We start from the raw sequence: 24,813 nt of genomic DNA, 5'->3' as shown, positions 1-24,813 counted from the left end.
GAAACTAAAACATTTTCCATTTCCAGTTGACGGCACAGGGTAAAAGCAATTTAGTGTATGTGTCCAGTCAAAAAAGAACTGATTTTCACATCTCATATACTTAAATCAATGCTGGCAGAAATTGATTAGCAAACACATCAGAGGTTGAATTGCCCTTGTGTTGTCAAAAAATCTCAATCAGCAAACAAATTAAGGGAAATTATTATTTTCTTCCAAGAATTATTTGAAAACAGATGGGAGTGAGGGTTAATAGTTTTGAGGGAGTGGATATTTCTCAGGGTCTTCAAAAGAGAGAAGGGCTTTCTGTTGATCACGCATGGAATTGCACTTTTACATTGCTTTTCAATCCCAGCTTTTGTAACATTTGTACTGTATGCTAGAACACAGGCAGGTCTGGGTTCACAGTGGAAAAATACAAGACTAAGGTTTTAAAAAAACAATTGAAAACAAATCTGAGATCAATGAAGATCAAGACAGAGGGGAAAGAGAGAGAGTCCAAAAAGCAGAGAGACAGAAACATTAGTCCAGGCCAGGGAAGAGTACTGGAAAAAGACGTGTCAACATCTGGAGTGGTGGGACACTGAGGAAGCCAATGTTAGCAGAGAAGTGTGGGTAATGGCACAGACTGGGGCAGATCAGCTTGGAAAATAAAGGAGAGATATTGGAAAAACTGTCTCAAAATGAATGGGAAACCAAGAGTTTGAGATGAAAAGAAAAAAGCTGTAATGCCAGTTGTGTTTAGCTGTACACACAGATTTGGAAAAGCCCCAAGTAAGAACACTCCAAAGGTCAGACCATGCTGTAGACATTATGACTGGTAAATTTGCTGTTCTGACATACCTAGGTAGAGAAGATGAGTTAAAAATTCACAAAAATGTCCAGGTTATACCTAGTATATGCAGAATGGGTTTCAAAGAGGGTCAGGAAAGAAATATGGATTATTTGAAGCATTTTAATTTAAAAGGGACTATTCTACCTATGAAGGAGTTAACTGAGAAAAGCCAATACAAATCCAGAAGCTTTCTTAGACAAGAGAGGCTGCAGGTAAGCAGAGAAGAGCCAGTGCAGTCATAAAAGGTATGCGTATTTGAGTACTATTGACATTAAAGTGACTGGCTGAGCTCACAGGAAATTTTTATTGAAACACATTTTTTGTCTGTGAATATCAGTTTGTTGAAGCTGACACTCTGCAGGAATATACTTTCTAGTCTCAGCAGAAAAGGTTGCTTAGATCTGAGATGGGATCACTAGTCAGAAGGAGAGAAAAAGAAGAGGCAATCAGAAGAGCCAAATAATTAATTAACTCATCTAGAATACGGGAAATCCAGGGTAAAGACTTTGCTGGGTGAGCAGAATTTTTAACCAGTTTCCACCATTTCACTATTAAGCCTAGCTGCTAGGCCACTAGTTCTTCTAGGCCAGAGTCATTTTCTCCCTTCCTCACAGAGAAGAACAACTGAGGAGGTATGGATATATCACAGTACGAACTGAAGATTTATTCTGAAACTTCTAAAATTCCCTGATGCTTTACACCATCACATCTCTCTACCACTTAAGGTAGAAAGAAGACCCTGAAGCAGCAGTATGCTCGTGAATGGAGGTGTCTGGCTCTGATGACAGAAGAAACTGAGCTCTATGTGGTCTTGATCAGATGATATACAACTACATTTTCATAGGTACTCATTTCTCATCTGAGATATTTTGCACCTACTGTTCTATTCTGTATTGTTCAAAGGTGCTGAAGACCTACTGCTCCCTTTCAAGTCCTACGGCAAAGCAATTAGGTTAAGTTATTTCAGACTGGGTTCCCAGAAATGAAGATGCATAAAATGAATGAACACATGAAAATATTGGCCCTAATATATCTGTGACTCAGCTTTTCCATCTCTACAATGGGGAAAACGATGCTTACTGATTTTGCAAAATGCTTTGAGCTCTACGGATGAAAAGCAGTATGAATGTTAAGTATGATTATAATTTTGATTAAAAAAAGATTCCAAGGATCATTTATCCACAGAGAAGGGATCCCAGCACAGAAGAGATATCCCTGTCCGAAGAACTGCTTGGAAGTTGAACAGTTGCTAAGAAACCAGAGTACCTTCCTCGCAATGAATGTGCCAAGACAGATGGAGTGGGCAACCATTTCACAAGGCTGCCACGAGGTAAAAAAGAAATGGGACCAGACGTCATTAGCAGAAAGGAGATCATTAGATTTCTGCACTACGGTCTGCATGAACGTACAGCGAAAATGGACGAAGACAGACATGCAGGCGAGATAAGAGGGAGTGACTCCCTTAAGTGCTCTATGAAGAATAAGGAGGCTCTGGGTGCTTGTTAAGTGGAACGGCAGTGTCGATGGAGGAGCCTGAGGACACAGCTGATAATGGCTTATTTTCAAAGAGCTGAGCAAAGTACCAGAAGCTAAGGAATTACTGGAATCAGGAGTAAAGTAAAAAGCTGGTGTAAGGAGGTAGGCCTAAATGATGAGAGGTACCCGGGTCAAGAGAAGTAGTTGTTTTCTTGAGCGACTGAATTATGTCAGATGTTTCCAGGGCTGCAAAGAGAGTAGGAGGAGAGGCATGAGAAAGCCTTGGGAAAGGGGAGTGTTAGGTCTAAGTGAGATAAATCAGGGCACTCTGTGATTGAAAGATGAAAAAAAGTATATTGTGCTTGTCTGGAAAAAGGCTAGGAGGTGAGAACAACATGGATGTGCTGGGAAGAATACCAGTGTCAGAGAAACAGGGAGGAAGGGCTAATAGCAGAAATGAAGAAGGAATAGGAACAAGACTATCCATAATAAACTGCCCCAAGTCTCCTGCTGGATATAGAAGAGGGTTTTTTCTGAAAGTATGACCCAAATGACTGGAAATCAGAACTGGACAAAGTATCCTGAAGACGATCTGCAAGTGATGCATTTTGGTTTTGGGTTTGATTTTTAATGCAGACTGTGTTGGACAGAAATGGAGACTAACACAGCACTGCAGGTATTGCCATCATGGACTGAGAGAGGAAAGGAGGGAGCCAATCAAACTGCAGATGAGCACTAAAAATTATGTAGGGACAATGACTGAAGGGAAACAAAGGTTTAGTGTAATCCCTAGGCAACATGGATTGGTGCTAATTAAGCAAGGTAGCACTGGATAGAGAGGGAAAAGTTGGGCTCGTCAGGACAGAGACCCAGAGATCAGGAAGCTGAAGGTGAAAATCTGCATGCCAATAGTTGGGAAAGAAGGAGAAGGAATAGGAAGAGGCAGCATGAAGAAAGAGTCACCACAGTTGGAGTAACAAAGCAAAGACTGTAAGAAGTCTGAAAGATCCCAGAAGATAAGAAAATAGAAGAAATTCACATGCAGAAAATTACTTCAGGAGTGAAAGGAGAGATGAGCTGTTCAAAAAAAAAAAAATAGTAAATAGGTAGGATCTACTCAGAGTTTCAGAGATGGGATATGGGGATTCTGCTGGGAGTAAGACACAGGCAGAGGAATGTTTCTTGCTCATGCTGGCAGTTCTGTCCTGCAGGAACTACCCTTCTTTCATAGAACGTGATCTAGGGAAGCTGCAATAAACAACAGAGACAGCAGTATTATCACAGAATCACATAATCATAGAACGGTTTGGATTGGAAAGGATCTTAGAGATCATCTAGTTCCACTCGCCTGCCATGGGCAGGGACACGTTCCACTAGACCAGGTTGCTCAAAGAGTGGTGTTCTTGGGAACCTGCAGAGTGTGGGAAATGCTCTACTGCTGGGATTATCCCCTTGGTCACCTTTTGGGGAGGTCCTGAGGTTGGAGGTGATCCCACTGCTTTCCTTTCTGTAGAATTCCTCTGCACCCTACAACCTGTGGGCTGGGCTGGGAGATCCTCAGCCCCTCGGCGTGATGTTGTTATGCTTCTGTGATGGCACCCACCCCCCCGCTCATAGACAGCCCTTTCCCTGCGACTGCCTCCCCTTACAAATTAACACTTCTGATGTGTGGCCGATTGATTAAGCCAAAAAGCAATATAGGGACAATGCTTCACCAAGCTATTTAGGCCAGATCATGAAAACACAAACCCACTCAATTCTCAGAGCTGGCGAGGCCCAGCAGGACTATAGGGGAGGCTTAATACTCACACTAAAACATGCAGCGTGCAGCAGCTACGTTATCTTTTTCTTACCTGCTGTTCCACTTGTGTCACTCTTGCTTCTCGGATCCCATGCTGACTTCCAGTCTCCTTCTGCATCAAAGTTCAGTTCCTCACTTCATCTTCAAGGCCTCACATGGCTTCGTCAGAGCTTTCTCTCTCCTTCCTCTCCCACCCTATTCAGTGCTCACTCAGCACATCTCCTCCTCCTCAGCCCCTCTCCATCTCCCCGCAGCAATGACTGCTCCTTCTCTCCTGCTGCCCTCTCCCCACCATTCACTGCACAGCCTTAGTCACCTCCCTCACGCCTGCCCTCAGGACTCATTTACTGCAGCTAATGACTTCCACTTCTGCTACGCCCCTGGCAAGCTTTGCCCCTTCTGATTATTAACTTTGTTTACTATATTACATCTTTAGAATGAGGAATGATTCAGATGTGCCCAGCCAAAGCCAGGAGCAAAGACACCAAGAAGCCATAGCTCAGCTTGTGACCTTTCTCAGGCAGTTCCTTCCTTCCTTCATTTCGGCCCGCATGTCTCAGACCTAACCTTGTCCCCATTCTTTTCCCACTGACCTCACCAGAAGCAGGATCCAGGCCTCGTAGTTGCTGCTGAACGGCTGCTGAGAGCCTTTTCTGAAAAGCTAGCTGAGCATCCTCACTTACTAGTGCCCCAAAGGTTGGGGTATTTGTACTGTGAAATCTTGGAGGCAAGACTCTGCCTTTTTAGCTGCCACTAAAAAGCCGTGTACACATGGTGGCATGTGGAAATACATAATAATGCTTAACACCACAAGCAGACAGCATTAGCAGGGAAAGGCTTTCCCCTCCCACTCACCCTTTGTCTATCTGTTTCTTTCCCGTTGTCAAAATTTAGCATCCTCCACTGAGAGACTCAGTTTTGCTCTGATGCTTGGAAGGCATCCAGTCCCAGCTCGTTCGTTTTCCCTGCCAGTCTCCGCAGGTATTCTGTACACAGGGCTTCCAGCTAGTCAAGAAATGCTCTCTCTTCTCCACCCCGCAGGGGAATCTCCAAGAGCCGGGGTTGTTACAGGATCCTGGAGTTAAGCAAAGTCATTCATTCCTGCTCTGATGTATTAACCACCTCTGCTCCACAGCACTCTGTGAAGTGCACTACAGGGAAAGAGAATCCCTTCACTAGGAATCGAGGGCAGCCCTGAAGAGGCATTTACACAATGCATTTGTTATGTCAGGTCACAGAGGAAGTGAGAGGAAAACCCTCATGATTTTGGTTCTAGCTTGGCTGAACTCATTTTGGTGTTCACTAAAAGTGGCTCCAGGAGAGAGAGCTTGGACCACAGACTAATTCACAGACTGTTTCATGCTTGAGGTTGACATGGTTGACATGAGTCTAATGTTGGCTTGGCAAAACCAAGGCCACAGCCTTCCAAGGTTGTGCTGATCAAGAAGGCTGAGAGGACAATGTCTTGGTTGTGCAACATATCTCAGAGGTCAGTTTTGAAGAAACAGACTGATAGACTAAGATGTAGACAACTGTGGGTAGAGTTAAGTGGACAAGAGGTCCCCAAGGAACAGCTGGCCAGCTGTGCCTTTAGCAGCCACAGCTGTCCCAGCACAATCCAAATAGAAGCTGCAAACATCTGTTAAGCAAGGTGCATGGTAGCTAACATGAAGTCAGGTAGATGCAGAGACCAGGCTGGGAAATCACAAAGAACTATTTGCCTGTCCCGCAAAACTCTGAAATTATAAAGCTTCCTGTTCTACACTGGGGTGGGACAAAGATGGTTTTTAAGGGCTTTTTCTTTTTAGACCAAAACCATGAGTTAGATGCATTGAAATTGTCAGTAAGATAATAGTTCAGGTACTCACCTTATTCACCTGTAATTTAGGTGATCACATCAAAGTCTCTGTATCCCTCTGAGAAATTTTCACTGAAAAACTCTGACCAACTTCAAGAGTGAAAGACTTTCAACAGTAGCTCTAGAATGGGCAAAAAAAGGGCTTTACTCATGGAGGGACAAACACACAGTGAGACTGAAATGCTGCGGTTCTTTGATCTTGACACATTTCTTGCCTGGCAAATCCAGTTTGAGGGTAAGATAATGAGGTTAAGATCTAAGGTGCAACACATTTGTTGTTGCTTCACAGACTGCTATACCTATAACAGTAAATTAGAAACTGAGGAAGGGGCTGGAATTCAGACCAGTGTTTCCAGTGCAGAATTGGCAATTTTTTCCAAGGAAAAGTGTGCAAATCTGGAAGGAGTTTGGATTTTGGCAGTCTTTATGAGACAAATTCTTGTTTTACAGACTTTAAAGCAAGGAAGTTTCAGTTCCGAGACCTACGTTACTCTGCATGTTGGGTAGGTGGGGAGGTATGGTTTGATGTAAGAAGCTCTGATGTCTCCAGGTAATACAATCCTTTCCACAGAAGGTGGCTTGGACATGATTCAAAACCCTGAAACAGCCTTTCAGGTTTCTAACTGAGTGTAACTGGACCAGATCACATTAGAAATAATATTCCCTAGTCTAGTATTGTGAGTAAATTTTATCCCATTATGAAAAGCCTCCTCCCCAGGACGCAAGAGTGATGTTATGTGTAGAGTAGCTGAAAATGCTTCAGAGATTAGCCCTAGCACATAGCTCACACCTACAGACTCTTCTGTAATAAATTAGCGTGCTCAATGGATGAAAAAATATTGGTGCAGCAGCACGGCTTGCAGTCAAGCTTCAAAGGGGTTATTATGACTGAGCAGCAGTACCTGCTCCCCCATATGCCTTCTCTGGCTGTGCCACAGGTAGTTTCACACTCCTTTGCAGACTCCCCTTCAACCTCTCCTTTCCAAATCATCCTTCCCTCACTGACTTCCACTCGCCTTTCTTGCAGGCATCATCCCTAAATCTAGCACACTTTCCCCTTCCATAGTTTTCTTTTTAAAAGCCAGCATAAACTAACAGGATACACACGCGCACACAACCATAAATGTCTCGTGATCCTGTGCTGCTATAAACCTCCTTCTTCCAAACACCCTGCTGGCACTATTTGCTTGCTAAATAAGCCCAGTGCTGTGCTTAAGTCTAACTTTTGTTGTAAGTGCTTCAGGAGAGGGCCAAGTCACTCTGTTTCCATGTAAATCACTGGGGTACCTGCAACCCAGAGGAAATAACAATAATAAAATTATTAATGTTCTAATAGCAGCCTCTAAAAGCTAACACCACTTACAAGGCTTGGCATTTGTTTTTTGCTCAGCTGCATAAAAAGGGGCCTAAAATCAAATCTGTGCAATATCTACTTTAACACCCAATGTTTGATGTGGATTATGAGTAAAGCAGCAAGTTGGAACAGCAGCAGCTTGTCTGGAGACATTGAGAGCCACAGCATAGCTGTGCTAACACAATTTGATCAGACTCACATGGGCCACCTACCCTGTTTGGCCCTGTGGGATATAGGCTGTGTTTACCAACACTTTCTGAACTCCAGCAACCCAAGTAAAAAATAAGCATGATGCTTGTTTTGTAACAAAGCAGACTCTGTGTCCTGGCTCTTTTAGCACAGAGGGCACTGCTCTCCTACAGCTTTCACAGACTAGGCCAGTTGTTACTCCTGATATTTGCCCTGCCAGCAACTGCACCAAAATAATCCCCAGGAAGTATGAGCCTAAAATTATTTGGGCATATACATGCAACCCATACAACTCTTCAAATCCCGAATCCCAGCATAGCTGGGAAATGCAAGAAACAATATTAAGCCACATTTGCATTCAGTGTTCAGGCAGATTGGGAAGGGGCTACAGTGGAGGCTGTCCCTACACTGGGGGCACAGCCAAGGCAGGGAGAACCCCTTTCTGGGGTAGCTGGGGACAGCAGTGGCTCCCTCTCCAGCTGTCTGTAAGAAGGGACTTGCTGTACATCAGGTCAGCCCTCCTCTTCCCCTGCCCCATCTTCCCTCCAGTTTCTTATTCTTTATTGCTTTGGGAGGCTTTGAATCACTTTGCGAGGGAGGTCCAGGTCAGGAGTGGATTTACTGGGGGTGAGTATCCTAAAGAGTTTTGGCACACTCACATTTCCCTCATCCCAGGGTGCTCCCCAGAGCACTGGGAAGCCCTGGCACGGCTGGCTTGGGCTTCTCACCAGTGCTGCAGGGTGAGACACGGCAGCTGCTAGAGGAAATTGCAAAATTAGGGAGTCCTGACCTCTTCCTCACGGGTTTCATCTTCTGATTCTAGGTGGTGCATTTCAGGGCATAAAGGGCACAGGGCAGAAAAGCTCCACGAGTGCATGGCCCTGCATATTGCAGCTCAGCCCGAAGTGCTGCAGTCAGCAGGGCTTTCCGCCAAGGAAATCCTACGCCGCGTTCCCTCCTGGCCATCTCTGGTGGGCTGCCTGAAGGGACAGCAAAAATCCCAACACGTTTTCTGAATGAAGTAAGGGATAACCAATATTCCCTGCCTGGGTAAAGCCGCCTCCGCGCTCCGAGGGCGAGCGTGTGTGAGCTCAGTGAGCACGTAATGGTTGCCATGCTTGTCTGCAGAGCCACCACGCTGGGGGATCTTTCTCAGTGTTGCATGAAGGGCTTTGGGTTCCCTGGGGTATAAAAAGTGCTAGAGAAAACCCAGCCCTTTCCTTGCTCTATTTCCTTGCCTAAAATAATCTTGCCGCTCGTCTGCTGGGCTGGAATAGCCAAAACAAGTTGTGCATCCCCAGGGGAGCCACTCGCCCCAGCTCAGGCAACTGCATCTGGACCCCCAGTTCTCACCCAGAGATCGTCCAAGAAAGCAGGCGGTGCCGCCTACCTGCCCAGTTCTTTTCCTGGGAGCAGGGAGGGCGATGAGATGAAACACCCTGAGGATCACTGGGGCAGGGTTGCAGTTTTCCCACGGGAATCAAGCTGAGGAATTCCCACGCTCTGCTATTCCCCCAAATTTCTACTGCTGGCTGTCAATTATGTTACAGATTTGACAATTCCTGTTGCAGACTGACGATGTTGTGTGGGAGAACACAGGAGACTTGCTGAGACTGCCAAATTGCTAAACACGTGTGATGGGGGTCTCTTCCTTCCTCCATGTGTCTGAGCCTTGGAGGGGGATGGGGAGCAGAGTATAAGTGGTGCAGAAGAGGGAGGATGGATTGAAAGCCACCGCTGTCATTGACTTGCTCCATTTTTTGGATTATTTCCCTGGGGTTCTCGGGTATTTTTATTATTAATAACTAATAATAATTTTTATATAGCACTTTGCATCCTGAAAGACCCTAAAGCACACCACATACTTCATAAGCTAATTACCAGCTATGAGCCTAATTCCTCTCTCGGTTGTGACCATATCTGCTGAAGGAGCAGCTCAGAGTCACGCTAGATTTACACCAGTTTAACTGAGGACAGCATCTCCCTATAGATCCAGCTGGATATGTCAGAGACAAATGCAGTGTGGAGTTGGAGATGAAAGATTTGAATTGCCTTTTCTCCTCCTTTGTAACTTCAAAATGACTAAGGAAATTGGATTCAAAAGTCTTGTGAATACAACATTACAACTAGAAGGTTCAAGATTTGGAGTGTGGGAATAGCCAAGCCCAGGCTCCTACTGGGGTAGGGGCTCAGCCCTCATCTGAGCCAAGGCGTTGTACAGCTTGTGGCTGTCCCCCAGGCTGTGCAGGCCACTTTTCACAGTGTAAGGAGGGCTGGTTTTCCCTCTCTTCTTGACTGGTAAATCCATACCTTTGCACAGCGACTTCCAATCACCCCTAGAGTTATGGTCTCACCACTGACACAAAACATGACCTACTGTACAAGCTGTGCCTGGCTCTGTACTCTGATGAGTGCTGACAGATCAGCAACACAGTTATATCCAAGAAATAAAATGCAACCTGATAGGATGAGCTGAATTATAAATTTTCTGGCCCACGGATTTCCTCTGCATAATTCTTGGGAAAGACTAACCCACCTGAGATCTGGGTCTTTTGGTTCAAGTTTGAGACGGTTCAGTCTTTATGTCCCCATCTGGCTAAGCTGTTGTTTACATGCTCTGATTTTTGGGAGTTGGTGTTGTAACCCTATATGCAAAACCTGTCCTAGTTACAATATTGTTGCCATGATAGGGGAAAAAAAAAAAAAACAAAAAAAAAAAAACAGTAGCAACAGCTCTTAAATACTCCCTTCATCCCATTCACCCCTTTCCTTCCAGGCTTACATTAGTACCTCCCTTCCTGTGACATCTGGATGTGCAGCTGTGAATTGGGATTGCCTGTGGTAGCTATGGAGCATCTCCTCTCTTCCCACACCTTATGCACATCATTTTTCTCTCACTGCAGATAATTGCATCACCCTTCCTGTCACTTGGCTCACAGTTGTAGTGTCACATTTGATGCGTTACACACACACGCACACATACAAATGTTCTTGCTACAAATATGATAGAATTTTTTTTTAATCCTCTGTAATATTTTGATTTCTTTCGCTTGCCCTTTCTGTTTTGCTTGGACTTCCTTCCAGGTCCTGATCAGCTTCTGCCTTTACTTTTCCATCCTCCACCCCAGCAGCTACAGCACTTAAGTTGTGCTTCTGGAGTTCAAAACCCAACATCATTCTGCAACATCTGAGCAGAACAACAACCCCTTTTCTCAATTCTTTCTCTGGTTCTCAACTCATTTAAAGATCAGTTCTGCCTCTTCTTGCAAGGCAAAGGCAATAGCTTTTACCAACTCAGCTGATGTACCTTGAAAACTCTGCAACAGGGCTTGTACACCAGAAATTTAATGTTTTTCTTACCTAGAGTGACAGTAGTCACTCTAACAAATGTAGAAATTGTTTCTAACTTCTCTGCTGAGGAATCTGAAATATTATCAATGCTTCACACGTGCACTGAATCACACAGGAAAATATCAGTTAGAAAAGCCAAATTATTTAATTGATATAAATATATGAAATCATCACATGCATTTGTTATATATGTATATATAAAATTATTTTCAATTCCAGAATGCCAGCAGAGCAGGGAAATGCAAGCAGTACAACATTAGGAAGAGCAAAATTATCCACAGCTTTAGATGCTTAGGTGAGCCTAATACATTTTTGTGTGTAGTACTATTTTCAAAAGAAATTCAGCGAGGGTGTGATTCTGGCAAAGTCTAGAAAATAAAGGTAATTGTTTACAGGGGATGTTTGTACTGGCTGTATGCAAAAAGGATTGTTTGAATTATTTTTATTATTGCTGTGTTGAGGTTTTTCATCTGTAACTTGGACAGATGTCTAGCAGAGCCTGAAAACTAGCCACCCGCAAAGTTTCAGCTTGTAAAGCTCAAACGTGCTGGATTTATGTTTGCACCAAAACATGTTCAAGAGCCTTTGCCCAATTTTCCCAGCCAATCTCACCCTTTGCTTGTGACAAAGCATGGGAAACTTCAAGCCACAGCGAGGATATTTTTGAAAGTTACGACCCTGTAAAAACGGGGTGTTTATAAATGGAAATCCTCATATAATCTTAATAACAGGTTTTGCTGCCACTGCATCTCCACCCACGAACAAGCAATAGCTATAGCCAGCTCTGAGGCAGAGGCTACCGGCTACTTAGCAGCAGGCAGCAGCGTTACGGAGCGGAGAGGGGTGGGAAGGAGAGGGGGCTGCCTCCTCCAAGAAAATTGCAAAGCTACCCCGGGGCTGAGAGCAGGCGCAGGGTCGGGCTGTGACCCCCTGTGACCCCCCCCCCCGCTGCCGCAGCTCCGGGCAGGAGGAGGAGAGCTGCAGGGGCACCGTGCGGGAAACACTGGGACGTGGTGTTTCCCGTGGGCTCTCTGCACCCCTACACCACCAAGGCCCCACAGTGGGGGGACCCAAGCCACCTCCAGCGACACACGTGGTGTCATCCTCTGTCATCAGCCCCCTCTCCTCCACGGGGTGACTGTCAGGGAGCGCTGCAGAGAGCAAGCGAGGAGAAAGAGACGAAAAAAAGCAGAATAGGAGCCTGCTATTGACCTGGATGGGACTTCTTTCCCCAGCTGTCAGTGGCCTTTCACTCTACCGCTCTCCTTCCACCTCGTCATCTCCTCCTCGATGCTACCCCACACTGGCTTTTCCGACTTTTTTCTTCCCTGCCCATCTATGACTGCATTTATTTTTCTGTTTACTAATCATCTCCTGACTAAACTCGTCTCCCCAGAATTGCTATTATCAGGCCATTCTACTGCTGTAGCTTTGGTCATTGCTAATGCACAGTGATATACATTGCTAATGTGCTTCCTTTATGCTCATCAAGGCAGCAATGGTCTGTGAGGCAGTGTTTGTACCATTTTTACTGCAGTAAACTCCCTTTATCATCTGAACCTTGGCAACAGCTGTAATAAACACGATTATTAATAATAAGTGGAGGAGAGCTGGTATAATGGTTTTACCTAGTAGGCAGGGGAGATACTCTTTCGTAACTATAAGATCAATTTCTATCTTGCATCAGTTCTTTTACAGACTTCTTCACCATAATATCTGAATGATTTCCAGTAGCACATTAAGTGATGGGGCTTGATATCAGTCGCATGTGGTTTGTTCTTTTATCCTCTCCCCAGGGAGAGAGTTATGTATGCAACATACTAGTTATGTTGCTAGGGGTTTGTTTGTTTTTTTTTTCTTTTAAACATATGCACTGCTATATGTTTATGTTGGAAAAGAAAGACCATAGCAAAGCAGGAGCATTGCATTTGGATGGGAAGGTGGTGAGATTTCTGATGGTCCTTTGTTTCTATGGGATCTCTTCTATTCTCCCAGACTCAGCCCCGCAGACCCCATTTGCTGCCCCACTGAGCTTCACTTTGGAGTGGAAAGTTCCTCTGTCCCTAAGGAGATCTGTGGACGCTTTGGTCTTAAAATTACCCGCCTGAGTCCAAAGGTATTGACACCAGAACAGCTCAAGCAGCACCTGCTCAAGCCCCAGAATGACCATCCCTCGTGGCATAGTAGCTACATTTGCTGGTATTACCCCGCATCCCATAACCAAGACCTTCAAATGAGTCCTGAGGCACGTGAAAAGATGGCCTAATTTTTGTAAGGTGCTATCTATGGAGACATTCCCCAAGAGGGATAATGAGCACTTTTGAAAAGCCAGCCTTTCTTTCGGGCACATCAGCGCAGATGGGTGAAAGTAGATGCCCACGAGCACTGTCTGTGCTCCCTGCCACTGTGCTCTTCATCAGCTCCAAATCCCCCAAAACGATGAGTGCTCTCAAGTGCTTCATTCTTGGAAGGGTGGAGAGCAATCAAAATGCCTTTGAAGGGCTTTTCCTGTGCTTCCCTTGGCTCTTCAGGAAACCTCACTCCTTCCTCTTGAAGTCATGTCAGGTTGGGATTAACAGCTCAGTGTCACTAGTGTCATTTTTTGACAGGGACAGCAGACCTCCCTCTCCTGGTCTGGAAGCCCTTTGCCAATATGTGTAAGAAAGACAAGCCAACAAGTGGCCACGTAGCTGTGGAATTTGTCTTCCCAGCCCAGAGCCTGGCTCTGAGCCCCACTTCACCACCTGGTACCAAATGGACTCCACTCAGAAACAGGGTCCTGGAGCAGAAAGAAATGTTTGTGTTTGCGTCTGACTACCCGCCCATTGTGTGCCGTTTTTCGTGTTTCTTTCATGGGTAGAGAGCAAATATTAGTTTAATCTGCACTGAAGATTACTTCTAAGGCAGGAATCACCAGTGTGAATTTGGGAAAGCTTTCACGTGTGTGCAGCCTTCGCATTTATCTGGGAGACAGTCACATCAAAGATCAGAACGTTATGTTTGAACTGGAAAGTAGGGAGAATTATCTGGCCCAAATGATCCAGTGTCTGATTACTTTCATATTTTTCATATAAATATCCTCGGGCTGTTTCCCTGAAGCAGGGAAATACCATTATTCCCATTCTGAGTGAAGGAAGAGGGGAGTTAAGTGACGCCTAAAGTGATACAGGGAATGTGTGGCAGAAAGAGGTACTGAATCCTTGGCCAACTCCAAGCCATTTTTCTGAGCTTTTAGAGACAACAGCCCCCTTTATTTATTTCTCTATGAGCCATCATGCCAAAACCTCTGCTAAATTAGAGAGTGAGACTGAAGGAAAGCTTTCAGTGGATTGCTTTTTTCCATAAATGGAAATATCACAAATCATTCTGGGAAAACAGGTCTTTCTGTTCTTGTCCCTCTTTGTCTGCTTCTCTCCTTTTGGACGTCTTTTCCTCTGCCTCTGGCTCCCAGTTTTCAGATGTACAGTCCTGAACATTTAAAAGTGTTCCTACCCTGCAGGAAGGGAGTAGCTTTTCATTCTTCGGAACTTACTATTTTGTGATGGATTGCACTCTGCAGGCAAGCGGGACTTCTGAAAGAGACAGGGCTGCACAAAGCAGCACAAAAATAAACTGTATCACCAACAATACCGAGCCAGGTTCTCATCGGGGGTAACTCGGTCTGACTCTCACTGCAGCAGAGCTGACGGCTGCCAGCTGTCCTGGATAGACAGCATGTACCCAAACGGTGACCCAGCCACACTGAAGGAGGTCTCTCTGAGGGCTCTGTGCACAGTTAACATTGATTTTCATGCATCTTTGACATTCAATCCCTCTTGGCAGTATGGCAGGTTGTCTCTGCTCTTAATGCCCTGGCTGAGCAACTTCTGTCCTGGTCCAGGTACTGGGGGGGGGCACGGGGTGCCTGTTTCACCAGTCCTAGCTCCTCGAGCCTGCATTTTCCAAAGCTTAGGCAGGCGACAAGCAAACAGTAGAGCTCTCGTCTGAGGACTCCCAGTTATACCCAGGGGACTTGGGCGCTGCTCTGTGATTTTTCACAGACCTGAGCATCCCCAGGTCTTCTGTCCCGAGACAAGTCAGAGCTCCCCCCACCTCCTTTGCAGCCTGCACATCCCAAAGCAGGATGCTCGGGATACCGATACACCAGGGAGAGGGAGCTGACTGTAATGGATGAGAGAGACTAAGAAACGGGAGGAAGATGTGGTGGGTGAGCACGAAAAAGAGGGTGAGGGGAGAGCCCGAACTGTGCTGGGAATGCTGCAAGGAGGAGGTGGAAGTGAGCAGCTTAAGTTTCTGAGAGGCGTGCGGGAGAAGCCAGAGAGCCCAACATCTGCCTGTTTCAGGGTTCACAGCGTGAAACAGCTCAAGTCAGGAAGAACAGGAAGGGCAAAGGGACACAGGCACAGAGGAGATTTTGTTCTTACTCCCTTGAGGGGCTCTCAGAGCCCTACACACCCTCCCAAACAATGGTTTGCTCTTTCTCAGGCATTCAGTAGTATTAACTATAGGGTGGCACACGGCTCTATCCTCCTGGGCTCTGCAAACTGCACGTGCAGCACAGCAAAAGGCTGTTGTGTCAGACCTCAGCAGCGTTGCTGAGCCGCTCCATCCCCCTCCCCGCGTGTGGCCGCAGCAATTCCACCGGCGCAGGTGCCAGGGAGGCTGCTGCACCATCTCAGCAGGCCACAGATGTCTGTCAGAGAATTGCCGAGTGACCTTGGCGCGAGAAGAGTGGCATCGAGGCCTTCCCCGCACCGAGCGGGTTTCTGAACCGCCGCCACCCATCGCCCACCCCCTGCGGCACCCGCGCACCCACACCGTGCCCTCTTTAACACGTCCCCGTACGGCATGAGGCAGAGGAGTGTTGTCACCCCCATCGTACGGCGTGGGACTCTAAAGCAGAGAGAAGTGGTTTTAACGGCACGCCTGTGGCAGAGCGAAAACTGAATCTTGCTCTCTTATATTCCCAGTTAGCGCATTAATGACCTAAATTCTGCATCCTTTCCCCATCCACTGCCCGGAGGAGCTAGGAGGCATTGGAGGGGAGGCTGTGGTAGCACAGGCGAATAGTCAGCAGCCACAGTCATGGCACTCTGTGCTGAGCACAGGCAAAGCGGGGGCTAAAGTGGGGCCAACACTGCCCACCCTGCCCTCATGAGCCCTGAGAGTGTTGAGGCAGGGAGGAGGATCAGCCTGGTTCAGCGTGTCAGCCCACAGTGAAGGGCAGCTCCTCGATGCCACAGCATTTTAAGCAAGCCAAGGCTGGACACCCCCAATGGCCAAGAACCCTCCTGAGCCAGATCAGCAAGGTCTTTTGGACACACAGCACCAGGGGCAGGTTTTTAAAGAGCCTGCATGTCCCCTCACCCTGCCTAAGCAGCTGAACCTCTAACTACCTATCCCACACAAGCCCGTGTAAAAGACACCCTGCACAAGATGCAGCCTCTTTCCCAAGCAGCTTGATTCTTCACGTAAGAATTAATCAGGCTCAAATACAGCAAGAAGAGAGGGAGAAGAGAGGAAGGAGGGGAAAGATGACACAGAGTGAGGGGGAGTTCAAATGCAATGCCTCTTCTGTCCCTGGCTGGTTCCAACTGCGGGGCTCTGGCTGTGTGCCGGGAGCCTCGCCGGGGAGGCGCACACAAACTGCCCGCTCCCCCAGCGCGTGCAGGGAGAAGGCACTCGGCGTTCAGAATCTGCTGAGCAAGGGGCTGAAATCTGAGGCTGGAGACTTCCCTGGTGCCTCGGGGAGCAGCAGTGTTCACGTGCACTGTGCAGCAGTGACCGCAGCCAAAGGATCGGGGGGATGAGCTGCTCGTCTGTCGCAGGCAGATGGCCCAAGGCAGTCAGGGGCAAGCAAAGGAAAGGACCCTCTTCATGCTGTATCTGCCTTCCTCGCAGATATTTAAGTGGGCAAGCAGCAGGGTGAGAGTGTGGCAAGGGAATTTGCTTGGCTATGAAGCTTTCCTTCCAGAAGAGCCATGGCTGAGAAGCAGATACTTCTTGAACAAGGTAACTGGATTGGGGATGGGTGATTAATAACCTCCTTTCATAACACACACTTTCAGTGTAGCAATAACACTTCAGAGGTGCACGGAGAGGCTTTGTTCCTACTTTCTTCTCCTGTTACTCACCTCTTACATACACACACACTCCTCTCTGCTGTCTCTAGTCTCTTCATGGAAACTCTTTGAACCAGTAGTTAAAGGGACTAGATATCTCAGAAGTATCAGACACAAGCTGACTGGATGCAGAAGGAGCTGAGCTTGGGGGCTGACCTAGAGGAACCCACCTACCTGTCTTCTACAGCTATTTGCTCAGCACTGCCTCCCAAAGCATCCCAAATCTTGCTCCAGCAAGTCTTGGCCTTGAGAAGAAACTGAGGGGGAATCCTTTGAGCTTGGTCCTTCTTCCAGCTATTCCCAAATACCTGAAAGATCATTGGAATTCATCTGGAATAAACCTTCCAAAACATGACTCGGGGACCTGACATGGTTCCTACAGGTCACCAGCTGGGTAGGGTTGGCCTGGAAGAACTCTGTGTTCCCCACAAGCAACCCTCCCCAGAGGCAACAACCACAAGTGTGGTGGCTTCATTGTCCCCTCACCCTGCACACTCAGCTGGTCCAGCACTTGGGCTCAGGGTCAGGGTGGCAGGTGGCTTTCCCAGGTTGTCACAGCATTTGTCACTATCCAGACTCAGGCTCCAAACTCTTCTGCTGAGGGATCGGTCCGACTGAGCCACTTTGGTGTCTGACCTCTGGTGAGGGGGCCCATGGGACCACCATGCCTATCCACTTCCCTCATGCAGACACTGCACTCCTCCTTTCTGGACAGGTTATGTCCATCAGTTCTGTGTAAATGGACAGCCAGTGCAAGACTCCAAAGGAAAATGTAAGGGAAGGCAGGAGAAAAAGTTTTGGGGAGCCCCAGGAAGCATAATGAAACTGCTTTCCACATGGTCACCCCTGTACAGGCATGAACAACCTGATCCTTTGAGATACTAGTCAACCAGTGGTCATGATGATGACACGGTTTGAGCATTACCTCTCTGGAGTGGTATTCCTGATTTCAAGAGGAAAGAGACATAAATGACAAAAATAAGAGCCTGACAGACATCCCAGATGACAAAAGACTGGGAAGATGTCACTGGCCTCCTGCTGGGATGGCTTTGCTGGTCATGAAGTGTGTGAAAAAGGATGCCCCATGACTAAAGCTAGCAGAAGGCCCTGTACATAAACCAGCCTGACAAAACTGAGGGTGACCAGCCTAGCTTCCCTCACAGTGTGAAAGATCTTGCTTCCCCAGTGCAAAGAGTGTTTTGCTGCTGAGTTGCATACACACACTGTACCAAGCTTCTCGTAGCCTTAGACTGTGAGAGGACACAAGAGGAGGCCTGATAAAGGTATGCAAAAACAAGCAGTCATACAGAGAAAATAGATTAAAAGCTTTTGTTCTTCTCGTACCACACCAGAACAACAGGATGTATCCTGCCCGTGAAATGAATAGGCAGCAAATTCACAGCTGAGAGAAACAAATGCTTTCCCACCCAAACCTGATCACCCCGCTGTACACACCACTGCTGGGATCCACTGAGGCCGCGCCCGGTGAAACACCAACACCCACAGTTGCACCAGTCGATGTTGAGGGTGCTTCACAGCGCCACCCAGTCTCTGGCTCCTCTTCCCATCCCACCTCCCTCAGAGGTGGGCACTGCCCTCCTGGCCTTCCACAGCGGGAGTCAGACCTGCCGGCCAAAGCCTCTGGTGCTCTCTCCACTGCTGAGCGAGGGGCGTTGGGCTAGGTGGGCATCGGGCTGGACCCAGGCGGCGAGTCCCTTGTTCCCGTGCAAACAAAGAGGGAGATACGTGTGCGAGTGTGCAAGGAGAGCACCTGAGCATCTAATGGGCATCCATACACAAGCGTGCACGCTGCCTGGTAGGAAGGCAGGGCGGGCACAAAGGGCAACGCAGAGGGCAGCTGTTCCTGCGAGGCAGGTTTTGGTGTTCTCATTTGTTCTTTTTTTTTCTCTTGTTCCCTAGGGAATTTTAAAGGTCTGTGTAAGCAAATCGATCACTTCCCTGAGGATGCAGATTATGAAGCCGATACAGCAGAATATTTCCTCCGTAAGTCCGCAGGCTCTTCTCCTTGCAATGGCTTGTAGGTGCTAGCGTCGGGTGCCTTTTGCTTTCTGGAGGTAGGGTGGTGGAGATGCTGGGACCTGTGAGGCTCAGCGGGCCAGAGGAGGCAGCCCCAGAGCCTCATCACCCCCCAAGAATGGCTCCACTCTCACTTCACTGGGGCCCTGCCCATGAGACAATGCAAGTTTTGAACTCATAGCAACAACCAGTGGCATTTTTTATTAACAGCAATTAATTACAATATAAATCCAGAGTCTTAATTCAAATCCATTGGAAAGCTGCTGAGTGGGCATAAGGTCAGAACTGGGTTAGCTGGGGCAGTGCGAGTGTGTGTGTGTCCTCCTAACGCAGAGGCAGTTTATGTCTCCTTACCTGATACTCCAGTTGCATCAGATTTAAGGAATTAGCCGGACTGTGCCCAAGGAGCACCTATTTCTGTCTTCACCTTTCCCCAAACACCACTTGTTTACAGAGGCTGCTGATCTGATCTTTGCTGGTTTTAGTGATTTTAACAATGGGAATGGGAAGCGGGAATAAGGACAGTCAGAGCCCTTTGAAGAAACGACCTGGTGCTTACCCAGAGCCGCCGGGAGAGGTGCTACATCCCAGGCACACAGAGTCTCCATAAGAAAACCTAACATGAGCTCCTAGTCCAGCCTGGGATGTGTGAGTAAAGCTCACACCACTTTGTGCATGGGGAGAGGGAAGGCACCCCGGCCAGCAGAGCAGATCCCCATCCCGAGTTTCCCTCCCTGATCACAAGTCAGCATTTCTACCTGACCCAGAAGCAGGAGCTTGCTCTTCCTTTAGCACAGCTGAACAGGGATCACTCGTCCTCTTAGGTCCCCACCTTGCTATCCTGCCCTCCCTCCACAAGCCCAATGCCTTTGACATCATGAGGAGAGATCCTTTCCCCTCAGAAATGTGAGATAAGAGATTTTGACCTCCCAAGGTTAAGCATCAGAGGTCTCCAAAGACCAGGAGTCTTTCAGAAGAGCTCCTTGTCATCCGGGTGTGCTCCAAGCCAGATGTGGAGACCCAGCCCTGCGGCAGGGATGAGAGAGATAATTTAGGCTCTGTGAGGCTCATTTGTATGTGAAAAGAGGCAGATCCTATGCTGCTTCCTCTTGGTTTCTCAAACAGTTCTTCATCTGCTGTAAATTGGAAATAACCCAGGGAGATCGCTTCTTTCAAATGCCTTTCTGCAGCATCGGCCTCTTAACCGCCGCATGGCCCCTGAATGGCAAAGCTGAAGACTGGGGTTTGGTCTGGTTTGTCACAGCGACTGTGCAGGCTGCCTCTGAGGGCAAACCAGCTCTTGCAGAGCTGTTTGGGAATGAGGAAGCTGCTTGCAGCATCAGCTGCACTTCAGAAAGAAGAGTTGGGGGAAGGGAGCGAACATTTCAAGAAGGACGGGTCTGTTCCCTCGCAGGGAACAAGATCTGAAGACAAAAATTGGCCCAACGTCCACACAATGGTGTCCCCAGGGTAGAGCCCTTTTGAAGAAGGAACCAGGTTCAAAGAGGGATTTGGCAAGTCAATAAAGAACTACTTGGGTCACTCCTGAGGGAAGTGGGATTTCTGCTGGCTTAGACCTGACTGGAGAGGGACCCCACTGAATAGCTTCTTCCCAGGACTTCTGCCAAACCTGAGTCCCTGGGCGCTCTGCATGGGCAATGTCTGGCGGTACTGGCAAGAACAGCTAGGAAGCTGTTTATTAGTATGAGACTAGGCAAGTCCCTCATTCAGGGGACCAGCGTGATTGTGGGGCAATGTCCATGGCCTGGCTAAGACTTCATTTCTGCCAGACGTCCACATAAGGCGTCTTAGTCTTTTTGAAATGAAATGCCCGTTGTCAGAGAGGGAGCAGTCATCCCTGTGTTTCTTTGCTAGAAGGCACTCGAGTTAGAGCGTCGATAGATGGTATGAGGGAGCATCCCAACACCATCATGATTCCCCTTCTCTTTAGACCAAAAGCTCTGGACCCAGGAAGACTGGATGAGATTCTGCCCCCCTCTTGCTGGCGAGGGGCAGGAAGGAGGGGCTGAGTGAGGCTGATCTCCTCCTCCATCACGAAATACCCACGGCTCCCCATGTCAGCCGGCAACTTTGTGTTCTCCCAACTGATGTGAATTTCAAAATTAAGACCGAGATAAAGTTGATGTGGTCGGGGCCAGGCTGCAGGACTGACCAAGCATCCCTCTAGAAACCCTCTGAACAGCCGACGTCTGATTGATGTTTGCTTACTGCCACTTAAGCTTCACATTGTCAAATCCTGCCTTGCTTTCCAGAAGCTATTAAGATGGTTATTATCACTATCCTGTTCCCTGAAACACAGCCAGGCAGAACTGGAAAGCAAGCAAGAAAGGTTTCTCCTTGCCTTTTGCATTCCCCATGCACAGACAGCAGACTAAGGCCCCCCTGAAATAGCTGATTGCTTGTGCCTGGTAGGATCCTGATGCCAACAGGGTCTTTGAAGAACGGTCTCTGCCTCCTTAGGAAAAAGTCCTGCGCTTGCTTCGGTAGGGTTCATTCTTGCAGGCAACAAGGGGTTAGCTTTCATCCCCCCCTTTCAGATCTTTGTTCCACAAGCAGAGTTGCACCAGCCTATCTGATATGTTTATCAAGCAAGGCTTTGTTTCACACTTTAACAGCTTACTTTCTCTTGGGAAAGAAGGAGGGAAGACCTTCCTAGTTACAAGATATTGGCAACACAAACTCAGGCAGACTGTTGGAACCCACTGAACAGCCCACGAGCAGTGTGTGCGTGTGTGCGTGGGTGTGTGTATACACAGTCCTGCCCTTTCGCTGTGTGAATACGAGAGAGCTCCCCCAGAAGCTTTGGGGTATGTTTTGCATGAGTGTATGAGCATATATGTGCACCTATGCCATTGCCCTCTGCTGGCTGAGCTCTTCCCATATCGACCGGTGGAGAGTGTGCGTGTGTGGGAGCTGGCACATCTGAACCCATCACTGCCCTCTGGAAGAAGCCCAGTCGTTTAATCACTAGGATAGCCCCCATGTTTCGGCACGCAGGGCTGGGACTTTCGTTTCTCGGTCCTCACTGCGGCCGCAGAGCACTGCATGGCACCAGGAGCTCCTTCACAGCCCTAAACAAAAAAAAAAAAAAAGAAATCTCTCCTTGAGACGCTCATGCCCTTTTGGGAGGATTCGAGGTTGAGCAGCTCTGTGGGAAGCATTCGGGTTGCTGCTCTTTAAAGAGCGGGCTGGAGCGGCAGTGCCCCACAGGAGGGGAAGCCGGGTGGTGCCAGGGCTCCCCCTCCAGCCTGTAGTCCCCCAAGAAAGCAAAGGAAAAGACAAACACATGAGGGGGGACAGGCAGCACGGGCAGGCTCCCATCTCAGCCACAGGCCCTGCAGCCCCCTCCACCTCCCCACGCCGGGCCACGGGCTTCGCAGCAGGGCCAGGGCAGAGGAGAGTTGCTTTGGACTGCCCTCTTTTTCTGACACACTTTGTTTCTCTCTCCCTCCCTCTGTCCCCCTCCTTGAATTACTCCCCGCCACACGTTGCCCTCCGTCTCTCCCCTTCGCCCCCACCCACGGAATGTGCTCATGTCTCCTTGTCCCCTCGCCCTGGTGCCATTTCCGTGCTCCTTTTTCCTCTCTCTCACACCTGCGCTCTTCTTTGTGTCCCTTCTCCCTCTCTCCTCTGCAGGGGCTGTTAGAGCCTCTAGTATTTTCCCGATCCTGAGTGTCATTCTGCTTTTCATGGGTGGACTCTGCATTGCAGCCAGCGAGTTCTACAAAACCCGACACAACATCATCCTTAGTGCCGGCATCTTCTTCGTGTCCGCAGGTAAAGAGATGCACAGGGCCTGACGCCCCAGCGATGGGCTCCAGCGGGTGGGGGGGGCTGCCCAGCCGCCGCATCCTGCAAGGGCACGGTTGCCTAGGCAGGAGTGCATGTGTTTCCCAGCCCTGATGAGCATCTATTTAGGATGAAAGCTGCCTCCCAAGGATGCCTTTCCGCCCTGCCTGCTCGCCTGGCAGGGGCGGGCAGGCAGGGTCCTGAGGGCAGGGGGCTTTCCTGCTGTTTGGGAGCTTCCAGAGGGACAGGGTTCCCCTGCAGCCAGCATCTCTCAGGGACCAGCCAGGAGCGCAGCCCAGGGATGTGGCATGCACGCGAGAAGAGTCTTGCCTGGATTTCCCACGGAAAGCTGCCCACCGGGAGGGAATGGGTGGCTGGGGGCCCTCCCGTCCCCAGCTCTCGGGGGCTCAACCCCACAGCCCCCCGCCACCACCACGTGTGACCCTCCTGACATCTCCCTCTCTCTCCCCCGCCGGCCGGCTGGCAGGTCTGAGTAATATAATTGGCATCATCGTATACATATCAGCCAACGCTGGAGACCCCTCCAAGAGCGACTCCAAGAAGAACAGCTACTCCTACGGCTGGTCCTTCTACTTCGGGGCCCTGTCCTTCATTATAGCCGAGATGGTGGGAGTGCTGGCCGTCCACATGTTCATAGACCGGCACAAACAGCTGCGCGCCAACGCTCGTGCCACGGACTACCTCCAGTCCTCCGCCATCACCCGCATCCCCAGCTACCGGTATCGCTATCAGAGACGCAGCCGCTCCAGTTCCCGCTCCACCGAGCCTTCACACTCCAGGGATGCCTCTCCTGTCGGGATCAAAGGGTTCAACACCCTCCCATCAACAGAGATCTCGATGTACACCCTGACCAGGGACCCGCTGAAGGCAACCACCACCCCCACCGCCACCTACAACTCCGACAGGGATAACAGTTTCCTCCAGGTTCACAACTGTATCCAGAAAGAGAACAAGGACTCTATCCACACCAACACAGCCAACCGCCGGACCACCCCGGTATGAAGCCGTCGCCAGGAGCTGAAAATGGGGCAGGAGCAGGCAGGAGGAGACGGGGTGGGCTGCGGGGTGGGGAGGATGGAAGGGGGCAGGGGGCAGCAGGGCGATGGGAAGAAGGAGGTGGAAGCACCCCTTGGGGGGGTAGGGACCTTCCCAACGCAAAAAAAAAAAAAAAAAAAAAAAAAAAAAAATTTAAAAAAAAAATCCACAAAAAAAAAAACAGACAAAAGAACAAAAAAAAAAGACAACAAAAAAAAACAACCAACGAACAAGCAGATAAGCAGACAAGCAAGCGAGCGAACAAAAAACACAAATAAACAAATGAAAAGGAAACACGAGGAAAGAGACAACAGTGAAAAAATTCTTAAAAAAAAAAGAAAAAGAAAAAAGGAAAAAAAAGAAAAACTTTAAAACTGAGAGAGATTTAAAAAATAGAAATAAATTTAAAAGAAAATGCATGATTTCCCATGTACCATTATTTTAACATTTAATAAAAACAGACTTAAAAAAAAAAATAAAAGGGAACCAAGAAGTAACAAATGACAATAAATCAAGTGGGAGGAGGAGGAGGAGGCAGCTCTTTGGATTTTGGGGGGTTTTATTCTTTAATTTTACAGTTCGTTTCCCACTTACCTTTAACCCAGCACGGGCTCCTCAGGGGACAGCTTTGGTGTCCTTGGGCCAGTTACAGAGGGTCCCAGGGTGCCGGGGTCAACAGCGACCCGCTCTGTTCCCCCGGGATCCGCTCATCCCCCGTGGGTCCGTAGGGTTTAAGAGTGACTCCTGTCCCTAGGGGGTGCAGGAGCCGATGCTGAGTCACCTCTCCGCAGTGTCCCTGGGGGGGTTCCCCACCTCCCCGGCCCTGGGGACCCTGGGGTTAATGGTGACAGTGCAAAAAGCAAACAGACACAGTAAATAAAGAGACACACACACACAGACACACAGACAAAAAAAGGACAAAAAAAA

General features: G+C 48.4%; 1 protein-coding gene across 2 annotated transcripts in view; it reads left to right on the top strand.

The window, feature by feature from the left end:
- Positions 1-24,813, top strand: part of CACNG2 (calcium voltage-gated channel auxiliary subunit gamma 2) — a 52,780-nt gene extending 27,967 nt beyond the window's left edge. For both annotated transcript variants that reach the window (XM_032996710.2, XM_032996711.2), the window contains 3 exons: positions 18,904-18,987; positions 22,678-22,818; positions 23,318-24,813. In XM_032996710.2, the coding sequence (XP_032852601.1) occupies positions 18,904-18,987; positions 22,678-22,818; positions 23,318-23,853 (761 nt within the window). In that variant the 3' untranslated portion in view covers positions 23,854-24,813. The remainder of the gene's footprint in view (positions 1-18,903; positions 18,988-22,677; positions 22,819-23,317) is intronic.

This window comes from Tyto alba, unplaced genomic scaffold (genome assembly GCF_018691265.1).
Source record: "Tyto alba isolate M040663 unplaced genomic scaffold, T.alba_DEE_v4.0 Super-Scaffold_2, whole genome shotgun sequence".
Classification (NCBI taxonomy): domain Eukaryota; kingdom Metazoa; phylum Chordata; class Aves; order Strigiformes; family Tytonidae; genus Tyto; species Tyto alba.
This window is presented reverse-complemented; position numbering and strand designations above follow the sequence as displayed.